The sequence below is a fragment of the Eptesicus fuscus genome, chromosome 22 (assembly GCF_027574615.1).
Source record: "Eptesicus fuscus isolate TK198812 chromosome 22, DD_ASM_mEF_20220401, whole genome shotgun sequence".
In the NCBI taxonomy this organism is placed as follows: domain Eukaryota; kingdom Metazoa; phylum Chordata; class Mammalia; order Chiroptera; family Vespertilionidae; genus Eptesicus; species Eptesicus fuscus.
The window spans coordinates 28,604,842-28,631,192 of NC_072494.1; the positions used below are offsets into that span (position 1 = coordinate 28,604,842).

Consider the following 26,351-nt stretch of genomic DNA (forward strand, 5'->3'; position numbering starts at 1 on the left):
CCAGCTTGTAGTTTCTGTCTGTCAACGTTATTAAGAGCACAACTCATCGCTAGCTTTAAGGCGGCGGCCCCACCCTTATCATTTCCAGCCCATCAGCTGCCATAGACGCACACAATGAACCCTGGTGAGGAGGGCCGACACTATGGGGCTTTGATACATACCAGGGCGACGGCACCGTGGCTGGGAGTAACCCATGTACAGCCCTGGCACTAGACCAGTTACTGTTCACCTACATAGGTCCCAGCGTGGTTCACATGATGAAAATGAGAAGAATGTAAGCGAGGGTGAAAGGAGATGGCAAATGTCTCGTTAAACGTACAAATCTCTGTATATGTTGACTGTGACAACAAAACAATAGTTCTTGAAAGAAAAGCCACATACTATTTTTAAAAGACAGAATGCCAATGAAAATGGAGAGAAGTCCGGTAGACGGCAAGAGAATAGGTACACACTCTAATCTGTTTTTCTCTCTCATGGACGGGGTAAATAGACTCGGTTTATTTTCTTTGGTTGATAAAAAGAAAAAGTGGTTTTATATAATTTAGAAAACACTAGTAGACCTCTATCTCCAAACAGAGCTGGAGGAGAAACATTTTTTTAAAATGTAAGATAATAAAAGTAGAATACTAAATACAAATATGCAGTAAAATGACAAAAACAGGCTCAAACATGCCTATTTTGAGATTTCACGTTTTATTTTCTTTAATAAAAATAAGTGGGGAGAACTTAGACTTACCAGTTATGAAACATAATGGAAGAAAAGCTCATTCATAGTAGCTATAGAAACATTAAGGGGAATGTGTAGGATCTACATAAACATAACTAAACCCTTTTGAGGCAAAACATAGACAAATTGGTAAACACTACATTCCTGGATAGAAGAAGTCATTTCTCTGTGTATCGCTGACTCCAAAGCAATTCTCATATCACAACAGCATTTTTGGAGATGGGAGGTGGGGAAAGGCCAAGAGAGGACTCTCAAGTACTTGGGAGGGTAAACATGGGATAATGGTTAGAAAAATCCAAGAGAACACAAGAGATTAGCTCCAGTGGATACTAAAAGTTTTAGAGTGCAACAAAAATTAAGAATACTTGACTGGCAAATCAATGGGATGATTTAGTATAGAAATAAGCCGACGTCTTATGGGAATGAGAACATTTCAAATCAGCAGGGGAAAATAAACCATTCAATAAATGATGCTAGCATAAGTAGCTAGCAATTGTGAACATTAAAATTTTTAAAATAGTACTATCAGATTTCTATTAACACAATTCCAGATAGATCAAAGACTTACATTGAAAAAATGGCTTTATTTCTTTTCTTCATTTAAAGATGCAAACAATCTACTTGGGTTCAGAAGTGTCATGAAAAATAAAGTGAATGGCCCTGGCTGGTGTTGCTCCGTGGTTGAGCATCATCCCATGCACCTAAAGGCCACTGGTTCAATTCTGGGTCAGGCACATGCCTGGGTTGTAGGCTCGATCCCCAGTAGGGGACATGCAGGAGGCAGCCAAATGATGTTTCTCTTTCACACTGATGTATCTCCCTCTCTCTTCCTCTCTCTTTCAAATCAATAAGAACACTTTTAAAAAATAAAGTTAATGGACAACCAGAGGAACCATTGTCAGTACAGGACAAAGAACTAATATCCCAATACACATTGAGCTCTTATAAATTATAATGAAAGACACGAATAGCAAAATCGGCAACTGCCATAAATAACAACTCAGAGAAGAAACACAATTCCTAGGTGGATGAGAAAGTACCCAATCTCGTTAATAAATGCATATAAAACAAAGTACTTCACAGTAGATTGGCAAAAAAATGTTTTTAATAGTACGGTGTTAGGAGGGTAGAGGAAAACAAATACTACAAATATTATATCCTACTGGCACCTGATAGTTTTTTAGAAAGAAAATGTGGCAACAAATACTCCAAAAGTTTATATGGAACCATAAAAGACTCCGAATAGCTGCAGCAATCTTGAGAAAGAAGAACGAAGTAGGAAAGATCACAATACCAGATATCAAACCATAATACAAAGCCATTATAACCAAAATAGCCTGGTACTGGCACAAGAACAGGCATACAGACCAATGGAATGGAACAGAGACCCCAAAAATTGACCCACACCATTACAGTCAATATTTGACAAAAGAGGCAAGAACATACAATAAAGACAGTCTCTTCAATAAATGGTACTGGGAAAGGTGGACAGACACATGCAAAAAGATTAAACCACCAACTTACACCATACAAAAAAATAAACTCAAGATGGATAAAAGACTTACATGTAAGGCATGAAACCATAAAAATCTTAGAGAACACAAGCAGTAAAATCTTAACCATCTCACGTAGCAATATGTTTACGGGTACATCTCCTAGGGCAAAGGAAACTAAGGAGAAAACAAACAAATGGGACTACATCAAAATAAAAAGCTTCTGCACAGCAAAAGAAACCACCATCAAAAGGAAAAGGGAACCCACTGTATGGGAGAACATATTTGCCAATGACACATCTGATAAGGGGTTAATATCCAAAGTATATAAAGTACTCGTACAACTCAACAACAGACAAACAATCCAATTGAAAAATGGGTTGAAGACCTGAATAAACATTTCTCCAACGAGGACATACAAATGATCTAGAGACACATGAAAAAATTCTCAGTCACTAATCATCAGAGAAATGCAAATTAAAACCACCTCACACCTGTCAGAATGAGCTCTCACCTCACACCTGTCAGAATGGCTATCATCAACGAATCAACAAACAAGTTCTGGCAAGCATGTGGAGAAAAGGAAACACTGGTACACGGCTGATGGGAATGCAGATTGGTGCAGCCACTATGGAAAACAGTATGGCGTTTCCTCAAAAAAATAAAGAGTGGAACTTCCGTTTGACTCAGTGATCCCAGTTCTGGGAATATATCCAAAAAATCCCAAAACACCAATCAGAAAGAATATACACACCCCTATGTTCATAACAGCGTTATTTACAATAGCTAAGATTCGGAAACAGCCCAAGTGCCCATCAGTAGATGCATGGGTAAAAAAAGCTGTGGAACATTTACACTATGGAATACTATGCAGCTGTGAAAAAGAGGGACCTCTTCCCCTTTGGGACAACATGGATGGACCTGGAAAATATTATGCTCACTGAAATAAGCCAAACTGAGAAAGACAAATAAATATCACATGATCTCACTTATTTGTGGAATCTAATGAACAAAATGAATTGACCAACAAAATAAGACCCGAAGCATGGAGGCATGGAACAGGCTGACATACCTTGATGTGGGGCTGGGGGGACGAGAAGAGATAAACCAAAGAATTTATATGCTTATATGCATAGCCAGTGGACATGGACAATAGGGTAATGAAGACCTGGGAAGGGGGTGGGTAGGGGCTGGAAGAAGGGAGGCAAAGGGGAGAGGGATGGGAGGTATCTGTAATACTATCAACAATAAAAAATATATTAAAAATAAATAAAATGGTCAGATTCCCACCCCCCCGACCCCTGAAAAAAAATGTGGCCATATTTATTCCACATAAATATTTCCACTATTTGATTCTGAAATCCCACTTCTAGGAATCTATCCCTGCAAGATGCTACCACACGTCAGCAAAGTTATTAGATTGTTCAGTGTGGCATTGTTTATAATAACAGCAAACTGGGAAAACCACAGGTCCTTAACGAGGAGAACGGCTGAGTACATTACAACACGCACATTCTTCTGCCTCTAAAAAGAATGAGGCAAATCTGCAGACGCTAGAATGGAAAGAGGTCCTTATTGTTGAGTCAGAGATTACAAAAGACGTCAGTGCCATTCTGCCTTGGTTTCTCTAAATCTTCTTATATGGAGATGGAAAAATTGGGATCACATATGCAAACTGTTTACAGGGGTTTCCTCTGGGGAGTGGCACTGGTGCGGGAGAAGGAACTGCGCACTTGGTTCAGATCCCTTTGTTTCATTTTAAATTTATTGAACAATTATGACGTTTACAAAACGCCAAGATGGTGGGCTAAGCTAATTTTAGGCTTAGCTACAGAGTCAATTAGCTTTATTAAAACCCTAAGCTCCCGAGGCAGGACCATGCCTTCCTCATCTCTCCACACTCCAGAGCTATGCGGACTGTTTCGCATACAGCAGGTGTTCAATAAACAGCTTATTGCACTTGACAAGAGAATGCATCCTACCTGCTGGGCCCACTGTGTGCCGTGAACTGTGTGTGTGTGAGATGCGTGAGGGTGTGTGGAGATGAGGAAGGAAAGATAACACAGCAGATTTATGGCTGCTCAAGCTATTTGCATGAGCAGGAATATAAAAAAGCTGGCGTCAACCCCACCAGGCTTATGCATTACCTAATGGGGAAGTTCCTCTTTGGGTTACGGGAAACATCCCTGCGCCTGGCACAGGCCTGGTTCTGGGTCTGCTCTCCGCAGCAGTTGCTAACAAACAGTCCCCAGGTTGCTACCTCCTGGGCCGTGGGGAAGCTGGATTCCTGCTGGCCGAGCGCTCGGGGAGAGACCAGTGTTTGCTCAACAACACAGAGTTGGTAAGGAAAAATTCTTTTCCTTCTTAAGCTTCCCCGGGAGTGTTTCCAGACAAGGAGAGGACTGCACAGACCGATGAACGGGAGGAGAGGTGGAAAGTCTGCTTTCAGCCAGGTGAGGAAAGAGCCAAGAAGGAGAAGCACGTGTGGAACACCTGTATGCACTGAAGGGAGACCAGGCACCAGACGCAAGAATCGAAACAGCACAGGCTCCTCCCAGGGAGGGACACCCAGCTCACTTAATTGTACCTTTATCCTCCCCCCCAGTTTTTAAATTTAACTATTTATTTTGCTTTGCTCTCAAAGATTTTTTTCAATTACAATTGACATTCAATATTATATTAGTTCCAGGTGTACAGTATGATGGTCAGCCATCTACCTGGCACCATACATAGCGACCGCAATATTATTGACTGTATTCCTTATGCTGGACTCGGGAGCTATGCAGGCTGTCTTGCATAGAGTAGGTGTTCACTAAATGTCTTATTGCACTTGACTGGACGAGAGAATGCGTCCTACTTGCTGGCCTCACTGTGTGCCGTGAACTGTGGGAGGTGCATGTGGGTGTGAGGACAAGAGGAAGGAAGGATGACATGGCCGTCAAGAGAGGAACTTGACGTCCCCATGACCTTTGCAACTGCCAATTTGTACTTAGTCCCTTCATCTTTTTCACAGGCTCCTTTTTTCCCTTCCTGCATCTTCCCTCTTTCTTCCTCCAAAGGCACTGAACCCCGAAAGCAACTCCAGGCTAAAGAGGCCACCTGACCCACCTCCTAGGGGAGGCCTGGCTCTCTGACACAGAACAGGGGTGACCTCCACTCCATGATGGGGCTCCCCCACCTCTCTGAAATCCTCCCCACTGACAAAAGGAAACACAAACTTCAAATACTATTCCCTTTTTTTATTCTCTTTCATCATTCAGGTTTGTTCACATTATAATAACAGGCATGAAGGGAAAAAATATAATCACAGTTTTCAAAACTCAACCTGTCCAGAGTATCATACATGAAATCATGCCACCATCTCTTAGGGGGAAAAGCATTAAAAAATGACTGTGACCTTACGGTTAAAATTAAGACCAATTCCACGTGAGCCATGTGTCAGGCTTAAGTGCACATAGTGTTTTCATGGCAATGACTTTACAGAAATGCAGGCGTGATGTATCTGATTTGAAACACTCAAATACTTGAGGGTTTCTGCATGAGCACTTAAATAAAAACTGCCACACCGGCATCGTTTCAGTGGCTTTCAATTTCCTGTTTGATCTCAGAAATGTACGGATGATCTTTGCCGTGAGCCACTTCCATGATCGCCATGGCCTAGGAGAGAGAGACAAAGAGGGGGCGGTAAGAGCCCGAAGCCCATCCCCTCGCACCGGCACCTGGGCTGACTTTAATTCAGCTGGACTTCCCTGCTTTCAGAGCTTGTGCTCTGCTCCAGCATCTGCTCCAAAAGGGGAGGAAAAAGGAAAAAAGGCCCTGGCAGGGTGGCTCAGTAGGTTGGAGCGACATCCCGTACACCAAAAGGTTGTGGGTTCTATTCCTGGTCAGGGCACACACCTAGGTTTCAGGTTGGATCCTAGGTTGGGGCACAGAGGGAAGACAACTGATCGATGTTTCTCTCTCTCTCCCCCTGTCCCTTCCTCTCTCTCTCTGAAATCAATAAAAACATATCCTCAGTCCCTAGCTGGTTCGGCTCAGTGGATAGAGCATCAGCCTGCAGACTGAAGGGTCCTGGGTTCGATTCTGGTCAAGGGCACATGCTCAGGTTGCAGGCTCCATCCCCAGTGTGGGGGCATGCAGGAGGCAGCCGATCAGGGATTCTCTCTCATCACTGATGTTTCTATCTCTCTCCCCCTCTTCCTTCCTCTCTGAAATCAATAAAAACATATTTTTAAAAAACTTAAAAAAACAAATATATCCTCAGGTGAGGGTTTTGAAAAAGGACAAGATTAGCTAGTAACCAAAGAGTCACCCAGTGTCTACCACAGCAACAGCTGAAGAAACCATAGAGAGAAACTGATTGCACGACATTTTTTACCCCAATATTCTAAGATTTGAGTAAAAAATGTTTTAGGGATGGATTTGGCTATGGTCAACCAAGTAAACAGCTCTGCTGGAACAGAAAAGTCACAGTGAACTTGACCTCAAACCTGTCTGATTTTAAGGTTACATTACTAATCTACAAGACACGACTAAACCATTTTTGCCTTTCAAAAAGTGCATGCTTTCCTCTTAACACATATTCTAAAAAAAAAAAAAAAAAAACCCTAAAAATCGCTGCAGGTTTCATTTTTGGAAGTTAGAGAGAACGTATTAAATAAGGTTCTTTTAGAGGGAAGAGCTATAAAGTGAGTCTCCAGTGGCTCCATGCTTCCTAGCTGTGTGACCTCGGGCAATTTACTTAACCACTCTGTGCCTCTCAGCGTTAATACACATCAAGTGTTTGGGATAGTGCCTGGCATATAGAAAGTGCGTATTGAATAAGAATTTCTTTTGCTTCTTTGTACTCAACCATATTTCTCATAGGAAAACTCAAATTACTCCCATTCTCCCAAGCGGGATTTGTGATGGCCTGTGACGATGACAGCATTCTTTCTACTGTGCCACTCTGTTCCTAGGTCTCAAACCCATAGGAGGCAGGCCAGGGAAGAGTGCAGGTCTTCAGAATCACCTGTTAGATGCCTCCCCTCACCCTCTGCATTCCTTTCCTGACTCACGTTCCTTGCTCAAATCTACCCTACCCTTCTTTGACCTTGTACTTAATTACCTACCAGCCCATTGCAATTGTGACCTAACAGGTTAATTCCCCCCCCAAGTAACGAAGGCGATAAACAGACAAACTCACTGGTTTAAAAAAGGAAAATGTTATACTTAACTCACACTCCTGGCCTGGCGGGGCCCTGACCCTCGCATGTGGGATTCAGACCTCACTCCCACGTTCCCCAATAGTCTGGGGAGGTTTGGGGAATCTGGAGGACTGGGCATCCAGGCTAGACCGTGGCCCCAACTTTTACAAACATTCTCTGACAGGAGTCCACAGGCTGCCCCCAAGGTTACACGTTACCAACTGTTAACTTCGACATCAACGACAAGGAGAGTCTACTGCTGTGAGGTGAGGGCCAGGGCTCGGCCTCTCCCCCGGGAGCACTGGGTGGCCGGCGCGTGCCGCCAGGGTCCTGATTTCCTGGTTTCCCTGTGTGCCAGTCACAATAGGAGCGGAGGGAGCAGAAGCCTTCGACTCAGAAAGGCCCGTTTAAAATCAAGGCCCCAGCACGTACCCGAGGCTAATTACTTAACCTGTTCGCATCTCAATTTCCTCACCAGAAACATCTCATTTTTTGTGAGAATTAAAAGCCACCGGTCAGGGTCCTGGGATGTAACTGACATACCTCGTGGCCTCTGCCCACGGGCACGGAACAGGCAGTGTGGTCTCCCAGGTGTGGGCTGAGCCTCCCATCCCATCCCGGCCGACCCCTCTCCGGACAGGAGGGCCTGGACGCCCACTAGCAAAGGCTCAATTACTCCACCCCCATCTGCCGAACCCATCCCTCCCACTGCCATGGCCAGAGGGGGGTCAAGAGCCTCGGGAGGGATGGAGAAAGGAGGCTGGGCGGGTACCGAGAAGCCGAACCTCGGGTCTCAGGCGTACCTTCCGCAGGGCTTTCTCTCCGGCCGCTCTGTTCTCCAGGCCCATGTACAGTCTTCCCAGCTTCAACCACATGGAGGCCACGTTGAGGGAGTACTGTGGGTAATGCTTGCTGGAAGGGGAGAAAAGACAACAGGCCACCTGGTCAGAGGCCGCCGCCGGGCAGCCCACGGGCCGGGCGCAGTCAGCGTGGCTGCGGAGCTGGTGATGCCACACCCACGGGAGCCACGCCCCTCCCACCCCGGCAGGTGTGGCTGGAGCCTGTGGATGGTCAGCCCCAGGGGATCACCTGGAGGCACTTCATTGAATGCAGTTTGTGTGTTTCTGAAAAGCTACATAGAAACTGCAGGAGAAATCCTACACAAAAATAGTTATAGAAATCCTACACAAAAACAAGACATTCAATCCTAATAAGATTTTTTGTTTTAGAAAATCATTAAGCCCTACAGGTGATTGCCATGGCCATTCCGACCGCCTCCGTTCCGTGCGGAGGCGGTCGGAATGGCCATGGCAATCACCTGTAGGGCTTAATGATTTTCTGTCCGTATCGCAGAGCTCCTTCCCAGGGCATTGGGAAACCATCTTTTCGGGTAAATTCCCTATAACAGGGCATTAGGCCTCTCCCCGCTACTCCCCCACCCCCATTAAAGAGATAGTACACTTAAAGACATACACACACTGATATGCCTCGAGGCCCCAGCTTTGTATCACACTCTATGATACCAGCTGGTTTAGCAAAACTATAAGCTCTGAAGTCAGGAGAACGCCTCCCATTTCCTCTAGATGTTCTTTCTCTGTCGTCCAGTAGAGAGCTTTATACACACACAGTGGGCACTTGCCGTCTGGTTTTAACCAGTGGCTGACTGACAGGTGGGGCTTGCCTAGGAGAGCGCCCTCTTCCTGGGAACAGAGACCTGCAGGTCGCTCCTGGGAGAGAGGATGTGTGCTGGGGTGTGTGTAGGAGGTGTTTCTTTACAGGCTGGTTGGTATTGCTCTACCCTCAAAATTCGCCCAAAATACACGCATTCTGACTGTATTCCTGGGCAGGGGCCAGGCCCTTGGGGCTATGCTGTCCCCCGCCCCCCGATTCCCCTAATTGCCTCCAGAAGATGAGGACTGGGGTTCACTAAGCTCAGGAAAAATCCAGAACAACCAGTTCCTGCTGGGAGAGAAACTGCAAGGCTGAGATGATCTCATTCTTTCTCCTTCTCCTCCTCCTTCTCCTTCTTCTCCTCCCTCCAGATCTCACAGAGGAAAGTGTGCATGAGACCACAGGGCTTTCTCATCCGCTGGCAGAAGAAGGATAGGCTTTGAGATTATCCCCAGTGTAGCAAATTCTAAGAGCAGATTTTAGGAGCTGCTTCCCCTTGGGCTCCCCCTGCTGGCTAATGAGGGCAGTGTGGGGGACGTAGAGGGCCAGCAGGGCAGCGAACATTCAGACCAGACACCAATGTAACAGTTCCTCAGCTCAGAACGTGAACTGAGGGCTTCTCACATTCGTGAGAAACACCTGGGGTGCCTCTGGAACACAGGGATTTCAGGGCCAGTGCCCAGATTCTGACCCACTTGGTCTTGAGGCGATCCTGGCAATGCAAGTTTAACAAGCCACCCCAGGGATCTGATCCAGGCCGCGCCAGCCCTGCAGTGGCTAGTCAGAGCCAGAGGACAATGCCACGGCCTCTATCTGTAACCCACGCTAAGGGCTAATAACCCCTCAACAGGAAACTTCCCCGTGGCTGATAGTCATTATTACCACCCGGTAAAACCCAGCTTGATTTCTTCAAACCGAGGCGGGATATTGAATAACCACAGCCAATCCAATGGTCCCCAAGTTTCCTCATTAGCAACCTGGGCTGCAGTTTAGGAAAACACGAGGGGAGAATGTGAATAATGATGAAAAGAAACCATCAGGTGGCTTTTAAATACTGGCCTGAAACAGCTACAATGGATCGCACCTGGGGAGGTCCTGGGACCCATCTCGCGCCAGCAACCGCTGCAAAACCTCTACCTGCCATCCTACGGGTCTCTTCCAGATGGTGGAGGGGACAGGCAGGGCCCACGGGTGCAGCACCCTGGCCCTGTACCTCCGGAGGTGGGTGCAGAGAAGAAGAGAAAGCTGGTCTGGGCCTGCTCCAACACGGGGCAGTGAGAAGGCAAAACCGCGTAGGTACGCACTCCAAACCACCAGGCTCCGTTCCGTGCGGAGGCGGTCGGAAGGGCCATGGCAATCACCTGTAGGGCTTAATGATTTTCTGTCCGTATCGCAGAGCTCCTTCCCAGTCCTGGATGTACAAGCAGACGCCCATGGCTTGGTACATCATGTGCAGCATGTACACGTTACTGTCCTCAAACACGGAGCTCATCTTCTCCTGGCTGAGCTCGCAGATCTCCAGCAGCTCGCTAGGGGGTGCTGTGGGGTCAAGGAAAGGACTGGCCGGCAGGCTGGGTCCAAGGAGTCCTTTTGTCCACTCCACCCGTCCCCTCTCCCTCTGAAAAGGTCAATCACAGAAAGCCAACCAAAAGCGAAAGGAATCACGTGTTTGTTTTTTTTCTTGAAGAAACAAATGGGAAAATCCGAAGACCTCAACGGCTAAAATACAACAGCAGAACTTCAGCCACTGGCAACAGACCCTCAGATCAGCTGTAAACAATGCTGGCTAGAACCACCAGCCTGCAGTCTCCTCGCTACAGGTAAACCCTCAAGGCTGAGCTGAAGCATTTTTAAGGAAGAAGTCCCCACCCTGGGAAAGTTCTTGCTCACGCTGAGAAATAAACGTGCCTTTCCCCAATTTCCTTTCACTTGGTGTGAGTGCTTCCCGTAGTTTAAATCTCCTGCCTTTTCAACTCCCAACGCAATGCTTTAGGAATATGGGTTGTGGTGGCCAGCAGACACGGGGCAGAATCCTGGGTCTGCTGGGGAGCTGCGTCCTTGGGGCAAATTATCTGTATCTAATAACAGGGCGATGACCAGGTGAGGCAATATAAGCAAAGCCCTGGCCCGGTGCCCAAAGTAACGTGCCCCCAAAATGAGTGCCTTCAAAGAACTGTTCTCCGTAGTTTTAGACAATAACATGTCCACCACATTGAGCTCCTGGCCAAACTAGCCAAAGAGAAGTAAGATCGGCATTAGACACTGGTGTGGTTGACGCCACGTCATGGGGTGGTCCGTGAGCCTACACCCAGTGACGGGGGGACAGGCACCTCCGGCCCACCCCCTGCTCCCTCTTCCCGCAGGCGAACTCCCCGCAGCTGTCAAGGATATACTTGTAGTGCTTGGCCCTCCGGAACTCCTCGATGACGTTGCGCGCGTATCGGACCATGTCCCGGACGGCCTCCGCCTTGGGGGGGTCGTTGAGCTTCCGGATTTTCACCTTGGCCTTATCCTGAGGGAAATGTCCACAAATGCAAGGCGTCACCTCCCCCCGGAAACCACACGGATGGGGAAACCTCGGGAATAGTGCATTCTCCCAGGCAGAGGTGCAGGCCTGCCCACCCGAAAGGTACAAAGGGATAAAGGGGATCAGGCGGTGGATCGAAGAGAAATGCAACACACCTTTACCTTTTTACAAAAAACAAACAAACACAAAACCTGAAATGTTTTCTAGACAATCCTCATCTGGGCAGGACACCTAGAACACGTGTGTTCGGGTATGTACGAATCAGGAGACCAGAATGAGGAGGGGCGGCCTGGACGAAATAACCGGGGCAATGCAGAGAAAACCCGACGCACTCCGCACAGGTTGGAGCCTGGAAGCTGTGCTCACTGTGCTCTCCCCTCCCCCCACCCTCTCTTCGGAGCAGTCGTTTCTTTTCCAGGAAACACCTGGGCACAGGCGTCTCTCACGTGTGCGGTGCCATGGAAACGTCGTCACCGGGTTTGGACAGAGACCCGGTCTAACCGGATTCCCGTGGACTGACTCAGGGAGGAGCATCTACAGGGTCGGACACCCCGTAGGCGGAGACCCCGAGTCACACGGGGCACTGGTTTGGCAGAGAGGCCCTGACACACATAGAGTCCGGTGAGCACCTTGGCCCCGAGCGTCGTCAGGGAGCTTACCTTGTCTTTGGTGGTGCACTCCCGGCACTCGCAGGTAAAGAAGTAAGAATCGCGTAGCCGGTCATTCCTGTCTTCTGTGGGATACAGGAGGTCAATGTAGCTGGTAAAAACCTAAGGGGGTCCAAAAAGTGCCCGTTGCAGTCGGCCACAGGTCCCCTCGCTCCTCAGCCTTCCTGTGGCTCTGCCAGCGTCCGCGGCGGTGTCCTCGCAGGGACGGACGCAGAGGACGGCCACAGTTCAGGATCGACACACTTCAACACCCCCCCCCCCCCAGTGTCGTCCACCTGCTTGCGGGGGAGAGAAAGGGCGTCTCTTCCCGCCTTCCACAGAGTCCAGGAGCCCCTAACACAGGGAACAGGAGCACTGAAAACAGCCTCCCAGCCTCCCCCCCGCCCCCCCACCAGAGAGCAAGCTGGCCTTGGTCCCGGCGGGAGGGAGATGCTCTTGTCTCCTGGGCAGAAGCAGAGCCCCACGGGGCACAGGCTCCCCTCACCCCGGGACTGGCCCTGGGCTGTCTCTGCCCGGCCTCTCTCATTTCACAAGCTGACGGCTTAGCTGCATTATTGATGTTTCCCTTTCTCCTTCCATCTGCTGGCGACGGAGCAAGAAGCTGGGCCCGGCAGGCTGGGACAAGTGTGCACGGGCAGGACGCAGCTTCTCGGACCCTGGCGTGCCGCGGCCTCCCCCAGCTGGGCCCGACAGAGAACCTGGAGAGGCCTCCCCTGGGGGCCCCGCAGGGTCCGCGGCCCTTGCTTTTCCTAACGGGGTCTGGGAGTGAGTCTGGGAGCATATGGAGGAGACCGGCCTGTAACTGTCCGTTATCTACTCACTGGGACGGGACTCGCTGCTCATCCCACACCATCAGGCAAATGTCTGACTGCACAGATGGATGGCACAAAGCCGTCCGCGTGCCAGGAGCCTCGGGCACCGGCGGGCAGGCAGGGGGCACTTGCAGGGGCTGCCAAGCTCTTCCCACCCCAGAGGGCAGTCATGGGGACCTCGAGGCTCATCGATGCCCTGGGGAATGGGCTCCTTCCTCTGTGAAGGGCAAGTCACCCCCAAATCAGTGCCTTCCCCCAAGTGAGGTGACTGCATTGCAGACCTGTGAGAGTCCAGGAGGGCCAACCCACAGGAGCGAGCCCCGCTGGCCTCCGTGGCAGGAGCCTCCTGCCTCCTTTCTTTAAAATGACTGAGGCCACGTTGTGCAGCAAGCAGAAGAGCCAGAAGATGGCGACAGAGGCCGCTCAGAGCCACTGCTCCTGTCTCTCCTCCGCCCACAGGAGAACGGGGCCCGGGAGATGTCCATTCTCACCGACTGCAAGCGTATGCTTTAACCCAGTGGTCGGCAAACTCATTAGTCAACAGAGCCAAATATCAACAGGACAACGATTGAAATTTCTTTTGAGAGCCAAATTTTTTAAACTTGAACTTCTTCTAACGCCATTTCTTCAAAATAGACTCGCCCAGGCCGTGGTATTTTGTGGAAGAGCCACACTCAAGGGGCCAAAGAGCCGCATGTGGCTCGCGAGCCGCCGTTTGCCGACCACTGCTTTAACCAAAAAGGCACCCGCATGGTCTCCACAAGATAATTCAGAAACCACGATACTGCGACCCCAAGCTCAATACCCTCGTCGTGAAGAATTTAGCAAAGAACATCTCAGTTCAGCTCTGGGGTAGCTGACAACTGCCGAGAAACCAGGGCCTTCATCGTTCAGCACACTGATCGCTGTGTTTCACACTTAAAATCCACACAGGCTCCTTAAAGTAGTAGGAAAGATTATTAAACTGAAGTCTAATCCAGAGTGTGTCATCATAACCCCTAACAATCCATTTGTTTCATTTCTGTATCACTTACATCAGGACAGAGAGCCTGCATGCAGCGATACGCTAGGCCGGCGGGTGGGGAAAGGGCACCGCCGAGCAGTGGCCGAGCACCTGGCCCTCGCCACGCCCCCACGGGAAGGAGGGAGCTGCAGGTGCCTCCTGGCCACAGGCTGCCCCCACTTGCCCTATCAGTGTGCACACTGGCCAGCCGAACTACATCCCTAAAAAGCAGACTCTCCCAAGTTCAGGTGCGGACTTGAGAGGACTTGAAGAGCCGATATGCCATTTGGAGTTGTAACTTTTTAAAAATTGTTTTATCCTCACCTGAGGATATGTTTATCGACTTTAGAGAGAGGGAAAGGGAAAAAGAGGGGGGGAGAGAGATACGTGAGAGAGAAACATCGATCACTTGCCTCCTGTACGTGTCCCAACCAACCTGGGATTGAACCCAAAACCTTTTTTGGTTTATGGGACCATTTTCCACCCAACTGAGCCACGTGGCCGGGGCTGGAGTTGTAACTCTTTAGCTACTGGGGGGCTATGTTTTCTTTTAGGTAACAATGCTTTTGGCCTTTTGGGGGGAGAAAAATAGGCCAAAATTCACTAATTTTACAAAAGCTCCACCTGCACTGTTTGGTGGTGGGAATACAGACTCCACAGGCAACCCGGAATTTCATTCTGCTCCCTCTGCCGTCTCCTTTCTCTATAAATCTCCACACGCCTCTGCGGGGAACTTCCCTCACCGTTTTTCTTTCCTGTTTTCTCTTGGATGGAAACGGCAAGCACCAAGTGGGAGCCAAACACATGGGACTCCAAGCCACAGGTCACAGGTCTGAACACTGACCCTGGGAGGCCTGAGGACGGACACGGCGGAACTGCCGGGACCCCGCCCAGCCCGTCTCACCCAGAGAGTTCTCTGCCCTGCCTCTGGAAACAGCTGTCTGCACGCTGCCCCAGCCACCCACGCCACGCACTCACCTCGTCTCCCGGGCTGATTTCCTGCACGGCTCTGACTTCCGCCAGGGTCCCCTTGTAGGTCACAATGACATTGGGGCAACAACTGTGATTCATCAAGGCAACACTGCCAATCAGAAGAGAGAACCGATGTGCCCAATGAGGCTGACAGTCTAGACCAGTGGTTCTCAACCTTTCTAATGCCGCGACCCTTGAATACAGTTCCTCATGTTGTGGTGACCCCCAACCATAAAATTATTTTCGTTGCTACTTCATAACTGTAACTTTGCTACTGTTATGAATCGTAATGTAAATGTCTGTGTTTTCCGATGGTCTTAGGCTCTACAGCAGCGGTTCTCAACCTGTCGTTTGTGACCCACAGGTTGAGAACCACTAGCAGGGTCGCCTAAGACCATCGGAAAACACAGATATTTACATTACGATTCATTAACAGTAGCAAAGTTACAGTTATGAAGTAGCAACGAAAATAATTTTATGGTTGGGGGTCACCACAACATGAGGAACTGTATTCAAGGGTCGCGGCATTACGAAGGTTGAGAACCACTGGTCTAGGTAATCCTTGGCTACTTCCTTGCTAAGCCGCGGTAACTTGGTCTTTGCAGGACATTCGCAAACAAACCTAAGAGCTGGCCATCATATCCTAAGAGATTTTTCTCCATTCATTGATCATCTTAAGCTTCCACAGTATTGAAAAGTGAAATGTGCCGTCCGAAATAGTGATATTTAAAACCAGCCGGTGTGGCCCAGTGGTTGAGCATTGACCTATGAATCAGGAGATCAGGTCAGAGCACATGCCCGGGTTGTGGGCGTGGTCCCCAGTGGGGGGCATGCAGGAGGCAGCCGATCAATGATTCTCTCTCAATATGGCTGTTCTATCTCTTTCTCTCCCTCTCCCTTTCTCGCTGAAATCAATAAAAATGTATTCTTTAAAAATACACACAAAAAAACAAAAACAAAATAGTGACATCTAAGCCCGAAACAAAAAAAAACACACACACACAAATGATAAAAAATGGCAACAAAAACTTCTGGCTCACGACCCAGCACCTACAGTGAACTGCAACTCGCTGTACACCGTTCGAGACAAGCGGGGGTCATTTCCAAGCCGCTGTTTATGTTAGTGGATTATCTCTAATGTGTTTTCTTCCGATGCTGAGAAATCGCCACCGGGGAGGTGCCATCTCCCCAAGTGAGGGCTTGTGATCCTCCGAGAGGCCCGGAGGAGCCCGCGTGAGCCTCTGCCCCTCAGGGTCCTCATCGGGGAAACTGGGACACGCTGCACCTGCTGCTCACAGCCTGCTTTTCAGGGGCGCGAGGACAGAGACGCGCCTATGCGAGGGGCTTTGAGCTTTCTGATTATATCAAGGTCAAAGTTCTGAGAACAGAAATTTCTAAACTACAGGGGAAAATGCTTGATCTCTGGAAATGCTGCCTTTGAAATCACAATACCGAACTGATTTCCGTCCAAGGGGATTTTTCTCCCAATTAAAACGGCCTGCAGAAAAAACCGGGGCGCACGTGGGCATTCGCATCCAGATGGCCCATGGCTCTGGGGGCCACTTGCCTGAACCCTCAGCCACCAAAAGCCCTCTCCCGTTTGCCCCAGGAATACAAAAAAAGCAGAGAGGATGGGCTGCCCCGGGGTTGCCGTGTAGGGGTGGGGGGGCCAGGCGCTGAGAGGTCTGAGTGAAGTCGGGGGTGGCCTTGAGCCTGGGAGGGCGTGTAGCACCTCTCCCCCTGGCAAGTGGTGCATCGGGCCCTCGGAAACCCCGTAAGCACACGCACGGGAAGGCGTCAGCAATGGAAAAGCAGAGCCCTAGAGCCATCCTGCAGAAGACGTATTAAGTTGTCCATTTCAAAAAAGACACCTCGGTATCCTTTGAAGGAAGGTAGGGGAATGCTAAGGCCAAGAACTTAGAACAACTCCTGCTCTGGGCATCATTCTTTTCCTGGCAATCACGGAAAAGGGTGAAACCTCCGACAATACTCCTCGGTGCCTTCTTTCAGTCTGACCTGAGAGGCTGAGCAGAGCCATCGAGGTCATTCCAGGTCTGAAGGCGTCCACACCAGCCCCCTGAGGAGGGTCTCCTGGCCTTTCTCCTTTTCTCTTCCTTTTCCCAAAGGCAAATGTCCACAAGAGCTTCTTCCCCAAACACTTCTTTCCTCACTATCGGAATTCAAACCACAGAGGACACCACTGTGGCCCCAGGAACAGTATTATCAGGGGGATAAACGCTTTGTTCCTGTGGTTCAGGAAGGCCCCTGAGCCATGAACCTGTATCCCTGAGGCCTGCAGGATGCACAGAGCTGGGTGACACCAGACAGACACCCCAGGAGCTCACATGTCACCCATGCAAAGGCGTGGGGGTCAAGGTTTCCTGCCATGGCTTTGACCTAAAGCCAGAGGCCCCTGTAGTGAGCACTAAGCAACGTCACTTTAGACGGAATAATCTACAACGTGGATTGATTCAGACGGGGGTGCAGGAAGGCTCCTGGCGCCCTCTGGGAAGCCAGGGCTTGATTTCATGGGACTGGAGCACTTTGGTGAAAATACTCATTCCATCAAAAGGACCGTGGCCAAGCCATTCCTGGCCATCCATGAACGACAGGGCTACCGAGATCTCCACGTGTCAGCTGGCTAGCCTCTCTTGAATGAAGCATTCCTGAGGGAAGCGAAACTCCGATAGTTCTCTGACATTCCCCCCTCGCTCACTGCTGTAGTTCACTCTCCCCCCTCGCTCACTGCTCTAGTTCACTCTCTCTCCAAGCTGCGCGGTTCCCATACAGGTATTTTCCAAACAGGACAGATGGAGAAGCAGCTCATACATTCTCCACGTCAGCCTGTGGCCAGTGGCTGGAGGGCAATTAATGTTTCACTTTAAGTGCAAGAAACCCAGAGATTTCCCTAACCACGGATATGCAAATTAGCACGTTTCTCAGCGGGGCACACTGTAAAAACGTCCTTTAATAACAGCTCTCTAGTAACAGACCGGGCAGGACTTAACACGCAGCAGTTCTCTTAACAACTACCGTCGGCTCCTCAAACGTAGGGGAAATGCTCTGAAATCTGGCAGAATTAAGAAGGTGTCTTAATTCACTTGGAGTTCCATGTCTGTCACATGCAGTTAGGTAGGTTATTTTTTAAAAAAAATCAAATTAGTGTTAAATAAGTAAAAAGGAAAGAAGTCAAACTCAGCCTACTCGGGAAATATCGCTGATCCCAAATGAGACAGTTCTTCATCCTCAATTGTGAAGCCGTTGCAGTTAACCTGCAGTGAGAAAGGGGGAGAAAGAAAACAAAATAATGCGCTAAATCTTCTTTCTGGATAGAAATCACTGCTTTCGTGTCTGACCTTTTAATTTCTGACCTTCTGTCTGGATAGAGATCATCGCTTTAATTTCTGACCTTTAATTCACGAGGAAGATGTTCTGGTTTAGTGATTTTAAAACCTTTCTTTTGGCCACGGCATCCTTTGTTCAAACAAAATTCGCAAAAGCGAAACGGTCAGGGGACGTACCCCTGGTCTAGCCTGCCCATCCACCTGCACGCAGTAGCCCAATGGCACAGACCACAGAAGTTCAAGGATTAACGTTTGCATATTTGCCTGGGAGTTCGTATTCTGAGAGCCTGCTTCCAATATGCCACAGATCTGTCGTGTGACCCTGAGCCCATCTCTGAGTCCTGTGTCCTTGACTTTCTCCCATGAAAGAAGTCACTTAATCTGGTACCCATCTCCTATGGTGAGGCGGTAGATAGGAAAGCCCTTATACCGCTAATCTAAAGGCTGTCTGCCCCTTGAGAGGCCGAGCGGCCTGGCGCTAAGGAGCTGAGACCTTCCTTGCATGGCTGGCCCGGTCAACCACTGGCCACTCTCTCATCCTTGAAACGAGATGTTACATTGGAAAATACCAAGGGCAGCTCACCATTCTGGAAGTCAAACTTAGAGCTGGCAGGATAAAAAAGAGGAATACACAACCCCAGTTTCATGGTGCTTCATAAATTCATTCTTTTCACGGACATTCATTGAGAACTCATGTGCTGGGCTCTGTGCACCCGGCATGAACACGGCAAAAATCTGTGCCCTCAAGAAACACCCAGTCTATTGGGAGACAGCTCAGTGCGTGCCTTCATTTGTATCTAGCTTCAGAGCTGGAAGGGGACTCAGTCTCTCTACTTTTCAGATGGTGATACTGAGGTCAGAGAGCAGCGGAGGGGGAGAGTCTTGTCCTCCCAAGCTGATAGGAAGGTGTTAGGGGACCATGATCTTCCACGGCAGAGACACCGCACTGGTGCATTTCAGGCCGATGAATGGGCTTTTGGAAACTAGCATTATAGGAGCACTTCCTCTGGGCCAGGCACTGTGACAGGTGCTGCATACTTACCTCTCGTAGTCTGCACTGCTACTCTGGCATGACCCATTTTACAGATGTGGAAACTGAGGCTCAGAGAGGTCAAGGATTTAAGTAACTTGTTCAAGGCCACATAAGGAGCAAGTGGGAAAGTAAGGAGTCAGAATTCAAGCTAGACATTCTGACAGCAAACCTGTCAGAAACACAAGTGTTTCTTTACACTACACCAAGTTTCTCTGAAAACCGTTCTGATCTACGAATGTTAACGTGGCAGTTTTACTTAAAATGAAAGGGCCAATGTCAAAGGCCTGGGAATCTTGCTACACAGAGACGTTAAGGCTGTGATGGGTTTGGCTTACGGTTTTTACAATTCAACATATTTACAATTTTCAACATAAGAAGAGATGGCCGAGGATTAGTAGAATAATACACAGCCTTTGAAATCCTGAGCTGTTGGGCATTTCTATGTAGAAGACTCAGCATACCATTTTTCTGGGCCAACTTCAAGTATCCAGGCCTATTCTGTCATCAGGACATTGACCAGCTACCATTAAGCAATGACTATCAATCAACAATAGGTAAGAGTTTAATTAGGATTTTCATTCATTCAACACATGAACGGTGTGTCCTGCACCTTAATGAGTACTGAGTGATCTATATAGAGCCTCAGACTGGATACCAACACGCCTCAGCCGTGTCTGGGACCCACAAGACGACAGAACGTGCTTGCAGAATGAATGAGAGAATTTAGCAGCAATTTTCAAAGTGATCTAGGGACAGACTAACTTGAGATATGGGACACTTGCTCCTTCGCTTCTTCATCTCTCCCTCTGCACTGGAGCTCAAGCGGACCAGTCTCTGACTCCAAATGCCTCAGGCTCGAATGTTCTATGACCACCGGAGGCTTTTTTCCCTCTGCCCTCCTCCTCTTACTGTGCAAGAGTGAGTGTGTTTCTTCATAAGCCAAGGCTCCTATCAGCACAGTGTCATCACTGTTCCTTTCACGGGGGCGGTGATGGTGTTTAAGCCAAACTGCACAGCAATTTGCCTGTCAGCTCCCCCTGCCTTCTGAAATATCCCTGGAGGAGAAAAGTGAGCTTGGGTGTTGAGAAAGGTGCATGGTCCATAGTCCTTTTCTTTCCCCAAGTCAAATCCAGTGTAAGTGCCTTGCTAAAGCTATTCTCATAATTAGCATTTAGACTAGATGTAGGCCGCACACCAAAAATACATTTCCCGACCATGTATATGCTCCGAGCGATGAAAGCGCACCTCCGTGCTGTGGAGGGAGTGCAGGCACCTTCGGCCGCCAGCTGCGGCTGGGCCACACCTCAACCCACCACCCTCCCATGAGCCAGAGAGGAACGGGCTTGGAGGCTGGAACAGCGGACGGGGGGCTGGGGGCCGAGAGGCAGGACCAGAGCGTGGTGTGAGGCTGGGACAGCACTTGTTACTTTTGTTTTAGAGTTTTCTTTGGGGATACTGAGTGTCCATTTTCAAATGTACATATGAAAAAATATACATGTGGGTGTGGGTGTGTGTGTATCTCAGAATGGATATTATGATTTGATGAATATAATGTCTATAAAGGAATTAATTATCTATGGTTATACATGTGTGAGTGAATATATATGTGTGTTCATGTGTGTGTATATGTATGTGTGTGCATATACTAGTATATGTGTGTATATATGTGTATACATGTATGTGTGTGTGTACATGTATTTGTATCTATCTCCTGAGTCCGTTCAAAATCCAGACTCTCAGTCATTTCCACCACAAATATACTGCTTATGAGATCTTGAGTTTTGGTAATGAAAATATGGTCCCATATCCACTATGTCACCACTGAGAAGTCCTACCAGCATGCATTTCTGTCTTGGAGGAAAAGCTATCTTTTTTTCACAGCTACAAGTACCGTATATTTATTTCACCTCTTCAGCTTTCTCACATAACCATGCCTCAAGTAACCCAGAAAAAAAAAGTCACTTATCTAGTTTTTTAAAAGAATGTAAGAGAAGTCAATACCTCAACTTTCCTTTGTTACCCAAATCCATGTTTTGGGATGCTCAGCAAAGTCCGTTGTAAATCAGAATAATATGAAAAACAGGGAGGTTTGCACTGTCAGTGCTTTAATATCGTAACCTGAACCCCCTTTCTCTTCAGAAAGAATCACTCTGTTTTCTAACGGGCGGTCCCACAACAGAAATGCATCTATTTCTGAAGGAGCTCATGCACCTGCGGGCAGTCGTGCCCCTGGGCTGGAGGTGGGCGGGGGAGGTGATGCAGCTCGCTTCTTCATGTGCAATGTTTAAGGTGGGGGAATTGTGGTCCTTTTCCCATCTCTTTCTTCTTTTTTGTCTTTTCTTAAGTTACACATGCTCCTTGTAGAAAATCCAAGAAATCACCCGGCGAAAAAAAAGGCAAAAAATTTCCCACAACTCCGCAGATGACCGACTGTGAACTTCCATTTAAGCATTTTTCACGTATGCGTGCATTTCATATGACACACGTTCATCCTGCTTTTACGCTTAATGTACCATCCGTGCTTTTCCATGTCTTCAGACATTCTTTGAAATATAACTTCCAGTAGATGTCATAATTTATTTACCAAACTCTTCCTGGTGACCATTTAGAATATTTCCTTTTCTTCTTGGTTTTAAAGAGAACCCCACAATAATAAAAAATGGCATGCCCATCTCTGCCCATACTCTCTGATGGATCCCTTAGGACGCATTCCTGGAAATGTAATTATTGGGTCCACGGGTCCACAGGGGATGCTTATCCTGTGCTGAGAACAACGTGTTTCTACCCAAGCTCCTTCCTATACCCAGAGCCCGGAGGTCCCGGCAGGGGAATGCAGCTCCTTGCGCCGTGGGGCAGCCAGTATTCAACACGTTCAGCTTGCAGGGGAAACGCAGGCACATTAGGGAGGGAGGTCCGATCTGGCAGGTGTGCCAGGAAGGGCCACCCTCGCAGTAACAAGAAGCTGAGGGTGCCAGCAGCACTTTCTTCTCTTGTTCTACCTGAGCCCGAGCCTTAGCCTTCCCAGTTCTTTAAAGTTGCTCTTGTCTAGAACCTTCTCTAATTTTGTAGGATATCTTTTGGGTAAACATGGGCTTCTCTAAAGATTTCTGGCCAGGCTCCCTGCACCTAGACCCTCGGGGCCCCCCTCTGGGGTGACTCTTCTCCTAGGCCATGGGAGAGGGCCTCTCTCGGGGACATCTGCATGTGCCTCGGCTTTATCAGCACCGCGTGGGTAGGACTAAAACAACGCTGATGACAGAATGGAAGGTTTAAGAGAAGAAAGGTAAAATTTAATGTGGGATCCTCAAGCGGTCTTTTCTTTTCAAAGCGCTCTCTGTATGCCATGGCCCCGGGCACTGGCAAGGCCTCTGTTTTCATAAACTCTTCCTGGGACACAAGGCAGAGGGAGGGCGAATTTCCTGTGTCCACCCATCGACTCGAGGCCAGCCACCCTGATCTGCTCAAGGTCACCGAGCAAGGCCATGCCAAACGGGGTCCGACAGGTCAGGAGCCTTGTCCTCACAGAGGCCATCACTCTATTTCTGCTCACGTTCCCCGAGTGTGTGCTGGGGACAGGGCTCGGGCAGGGGAAGCTACACGCCGTGTCCCCTGACGCTGTTCCCCTTACCTGAGCAAAGAGCGCTACCAGGCTCTCGTTGTCGGGAAACTCGAGGTGCTTGGAGTAAAAGTGATGGAGAGCAGAAATGTCACTCTGAATCAAATCCTTCTTCTCGTTGTCTAATTTATCCAGATCTGTGGGTAAACACACCGTGATTCAGCAGGTAGAAAACTGGATTTCCAGCTACAGCCTTTTCTTACTGTAAATGGCATGGAGGAGACAGGAAAGGTATGGGGAGCCCCCCAAAAATATCCTTCCTCATCACTCAGTCTAACTGATGAACCCGAGGGGAAGAAAAGCTGCTATTTCTTCTCTTCCTCTGACACCTGACCTCACTCAGGATGTGACATTTCAACTGAGCATTGGCCACGAGGTCAGGGATGCGTGGCCGTGACCGATAACCAGCCTCAGCCCACGCGGGGGCCCCCAGTCAGCCCTGGCATCGGTGTCATGATCCAGAAGCCAGAGAGCCGCCCCCATTTAAAGAGTTTCAGTAAAGACATAGGCTGTTTACAGGACTGCAACTCAGCAAAGACCCAAAATGATTCAGCAGGCCGGGAGAGCCCGCAGAGATGGCTGGGAACGCAATAACTCATCCCCCAAGTTCCTACTTCCTGTTAATTACTTCCCAGTAATCCTGTCGACTCAGAAAAACAAGTTTTAGTCATTTTCCAAAACAGCGCATAAAGTCCAAGTAAAAACTATTCATGATGAGATCACCACCCGCACCAAGACAAGCTGTCACCTCCCGTCTTCGGTCCCGCCTCATCCACGTTAAAAGTGGAGAAAAAGTAACTCCGCCGCCGGCCACACAGACACTTACGCGATTCAAACTCCTTCACGGTTAACAGTTTCTCTGAAGGTGTCCTCTCCGGGTGGATTTTCTAGAAATCGGGGAAGAAATCACACAGGAACGGATTTTTAACAACCAGGGCAAAATGTGCTTTCACTTTTACATCCACATGAAGGAAAAGCAACAATTCTCAATGAAGGCGAGAAAGCGACTCAAGAATCCACCATTGGGGCTCCGAGAGTGTTTGCCCAGCGTTCAAATCCAAGACTCCTTTGAAACGTTTTTTTTTTGTGTGTGTGTGTGTGTGTTTTTTAAAAGCATCTGCCGGGTCCCTAACGCCCCGCTAATGCTATGCACACAGTAGGCTCAAAAAAATGCTTGTTACGGGAAAGAACAGTGGCTGGAAAACAACTTTTTAGGGCCCTGGCTTAAAAGGCCCCGAGCCTACAGAGGAGCCGTCCTATTGATTATGTCTGCTTCTGAAAAGGAACAAAATCAAACCCCCCATCCATTTTACACTTTCTTTAAGCATAAGCTAAAATGATCTCAAATTCCGTGTTTCAAAAAGAACACTTTGGGTTGTGTCTGTGAGCCCGGATTCGCTTGAAACGCGTGGCGGCCTTTGTTCTAGGCGTCCCCAGAGGAGCTGACAATAGTAAACCCGCTAGGCTTTGAGAACATGAATAAACTCGGTGTTGACAAGAGTTCAAAAGCAGGGCTCCGGAGCTGGCCCGAGGCGTGTCTTTGTAATCTGGCTATTCAATGTGGCGATACAGGTGGTCTCGCAGGGCGCGCTCACCTCCCTAGTTAACATGTTAAGCTTCTCCCTGGTAGCTGGGCAGCCCGGCTCCCCTAATCCTTTGCAAGCCACTAGAATACAAATGGTCTGTTTTTTTTAATCATCCGATCCTACAGGGATGAAAAGGTGGCCAGGTAACTTTTCCTTGAAGAGACTATTAGTGGTCGTAGTAATTACAATAAGAGTTGAATGAAACGGGTCTAAATGCATCGCAGCATTCGGGCGACCCTCCTAGCACCACAACATTTCAATAGTTCTTGTTGGGAGGAAATCTTCCATTCACAGGACGCATTTCTCTAAGACTGGTAGCTCCTTTTGCCTGGGAAAGCTTTTCATTCAGGAAAGTACACCAGCTCCTTCTGGGTTCTTAACCACAACTCTATAAATAACATCGGGGCGGGGGGGGGGCGGCCTGGTCACCCAACCCTCCCAGGATGCCTGCAGAGCTAATGGGATGGCTTATTTACCCTGACACCTCACCGAGGCACACGGGTGCCCCCTACCCGTTCCTTCCGACCAAGTACCCTGCAAATATTTAAGGATAACTGTGTAGTAAGGATCCAAAAGTCAACCTCCTCCAGGGAAAGCAATCCTGATTACTCCGGCTCCCTCGGCAGGCACCCTGCCTGCCTCTGGCTACCCTGAGCTGGTGCCCTGGCATTTCAGCGAGCACCTGACCCCGGCTGAACATAACGGAGCGGTGAGCTCAGAGTTCGGAAATGATCCCCTTCTGTTTACGTGGCCCAGGATCCCAACTTAGTCTGGGGACGGGATGGTGCTAATCATTATGATCCCATTTGGCTCAGATAAAAAATACGAAGTTTTAAAAGGGGGGGGGGGAGGGGGTGGCATAAAGAAGAGGGGGGTGAAGTTTCAGCTTAAAGGAATGACAGTAGAGGCTCTGCCACCACGTGGTTATTAGCACGCCTTGCGAGCCCCGCGTGGCCTATTACACTGTGTCCTCCCCTCTTTTTTCCTTGGCCCCTTGGAGACCAGGCATCTCACTGGCAGGCGACCAGTGAGGCCTGAGCAGACAAGGGGCGAGCCGTCCGTCCTGGCGTCACCGTGGGAGGAAACTGCTGTCCCTGTTCACACAAGAGCGTGTCTTTCCTCCTTTCTTTTACCCTCTGCCCCTTGCCTTGGTTTCCACATTTCCACTCGGCTTCCTCTTCTCATTTGCATATGCCTTCCTGGCTGTCCCATCCCACCCCTCACCTGCCTAGACGTGGGCAGGGAAGGAGACAAGAAGAACAGAACACGGTACAGGAGGGGGCGTGGGGTGCCCGCTCTGAGCCAAAAAAGGGCTGGTTCCCTAGGATGTGCTCATTCTTCTGTTCAATCGGGTGTTCATGCCTTGGAAATCCGTATTTTCCCACGTAATCCTATCTCATAAAAAAAGCTTAGAATTTCTCAGCGGTGGCCATGTCCCCGGACCGGGGTAAGCACCATCCTAGTTGCCTAGGCCCCATGGTCGGCAAACTGCAGCTCGCGAGCCACATGCGGCTCTTTGGCCCCTTGAGTGTGGCTCTTCCACAAAATACCACGGCCTGGGCGAGTCTATTTTGAAGAAGTGGCGTTAGAAGAAGTTGAAGCTTAAAAAAATTTGGCTCTCAAAAGAAATTTCAATCGTTGTACTGTTGATATTTGGCTCTGTTGACGAATGAGTTTGCTGACCACTGGCCTAGGCCAAGTGACAAACCGGCC

General features: G+C 48.9%; 1 protein-coding gene across 1 annotated transcript in view; it reads right to left on the bottom strand.

Annotated features, from left to right (window-relative positions):
• Window positions 1-5,444: 5,444 nt before the first annotated feature.
• The window catches only part of SMYD2 (SET and MYND domain containing 2), a 52,450-nt gene continuing 31,543 nt past the window's right edge, over window positions 5,445-26,351 (bottom strand). The window contains exons 4-12 of the mRNA XM_008145973.3: window positions 23,879-23,939; window positions 23,065-23,189; window positions 18,264-18,331; window positions 15,066-15,168; window positions 12,264-12,374; window positions 11,469-11,589; window positions 10,439-10,613; window positions 8,210-8,318; window positions 5,445-5,877 (exon numbers count right to left, since the gene is read on the bottom strand). Coding sequence (XP_008144195.2) covers window positions 5,797-5,877; window positions 8,210-8,318; window positions 10,439-10,613; window positions 11,469-11,589; window positions 12,264-12,374; window positions 15,066-15,168; window positions 18,264-18,331; window positions 23,065-23,189; window positions 23,879-23,939 — 954 coding nt within the window. The 3' untranslated portion in view covers window positions 5,445-5,796. The remainder of the gene's footprint in view (window positions 5,878-8,209; window positions 8,319-10,438; window positions 10,614-11,468; window positions 11,590-12,263; window positions 12,375-15,065; window positions 15,169-18,263; window positions 18,332-23,064; window positions 23,190-23,878; window positions 23,940-26,351) is intronic.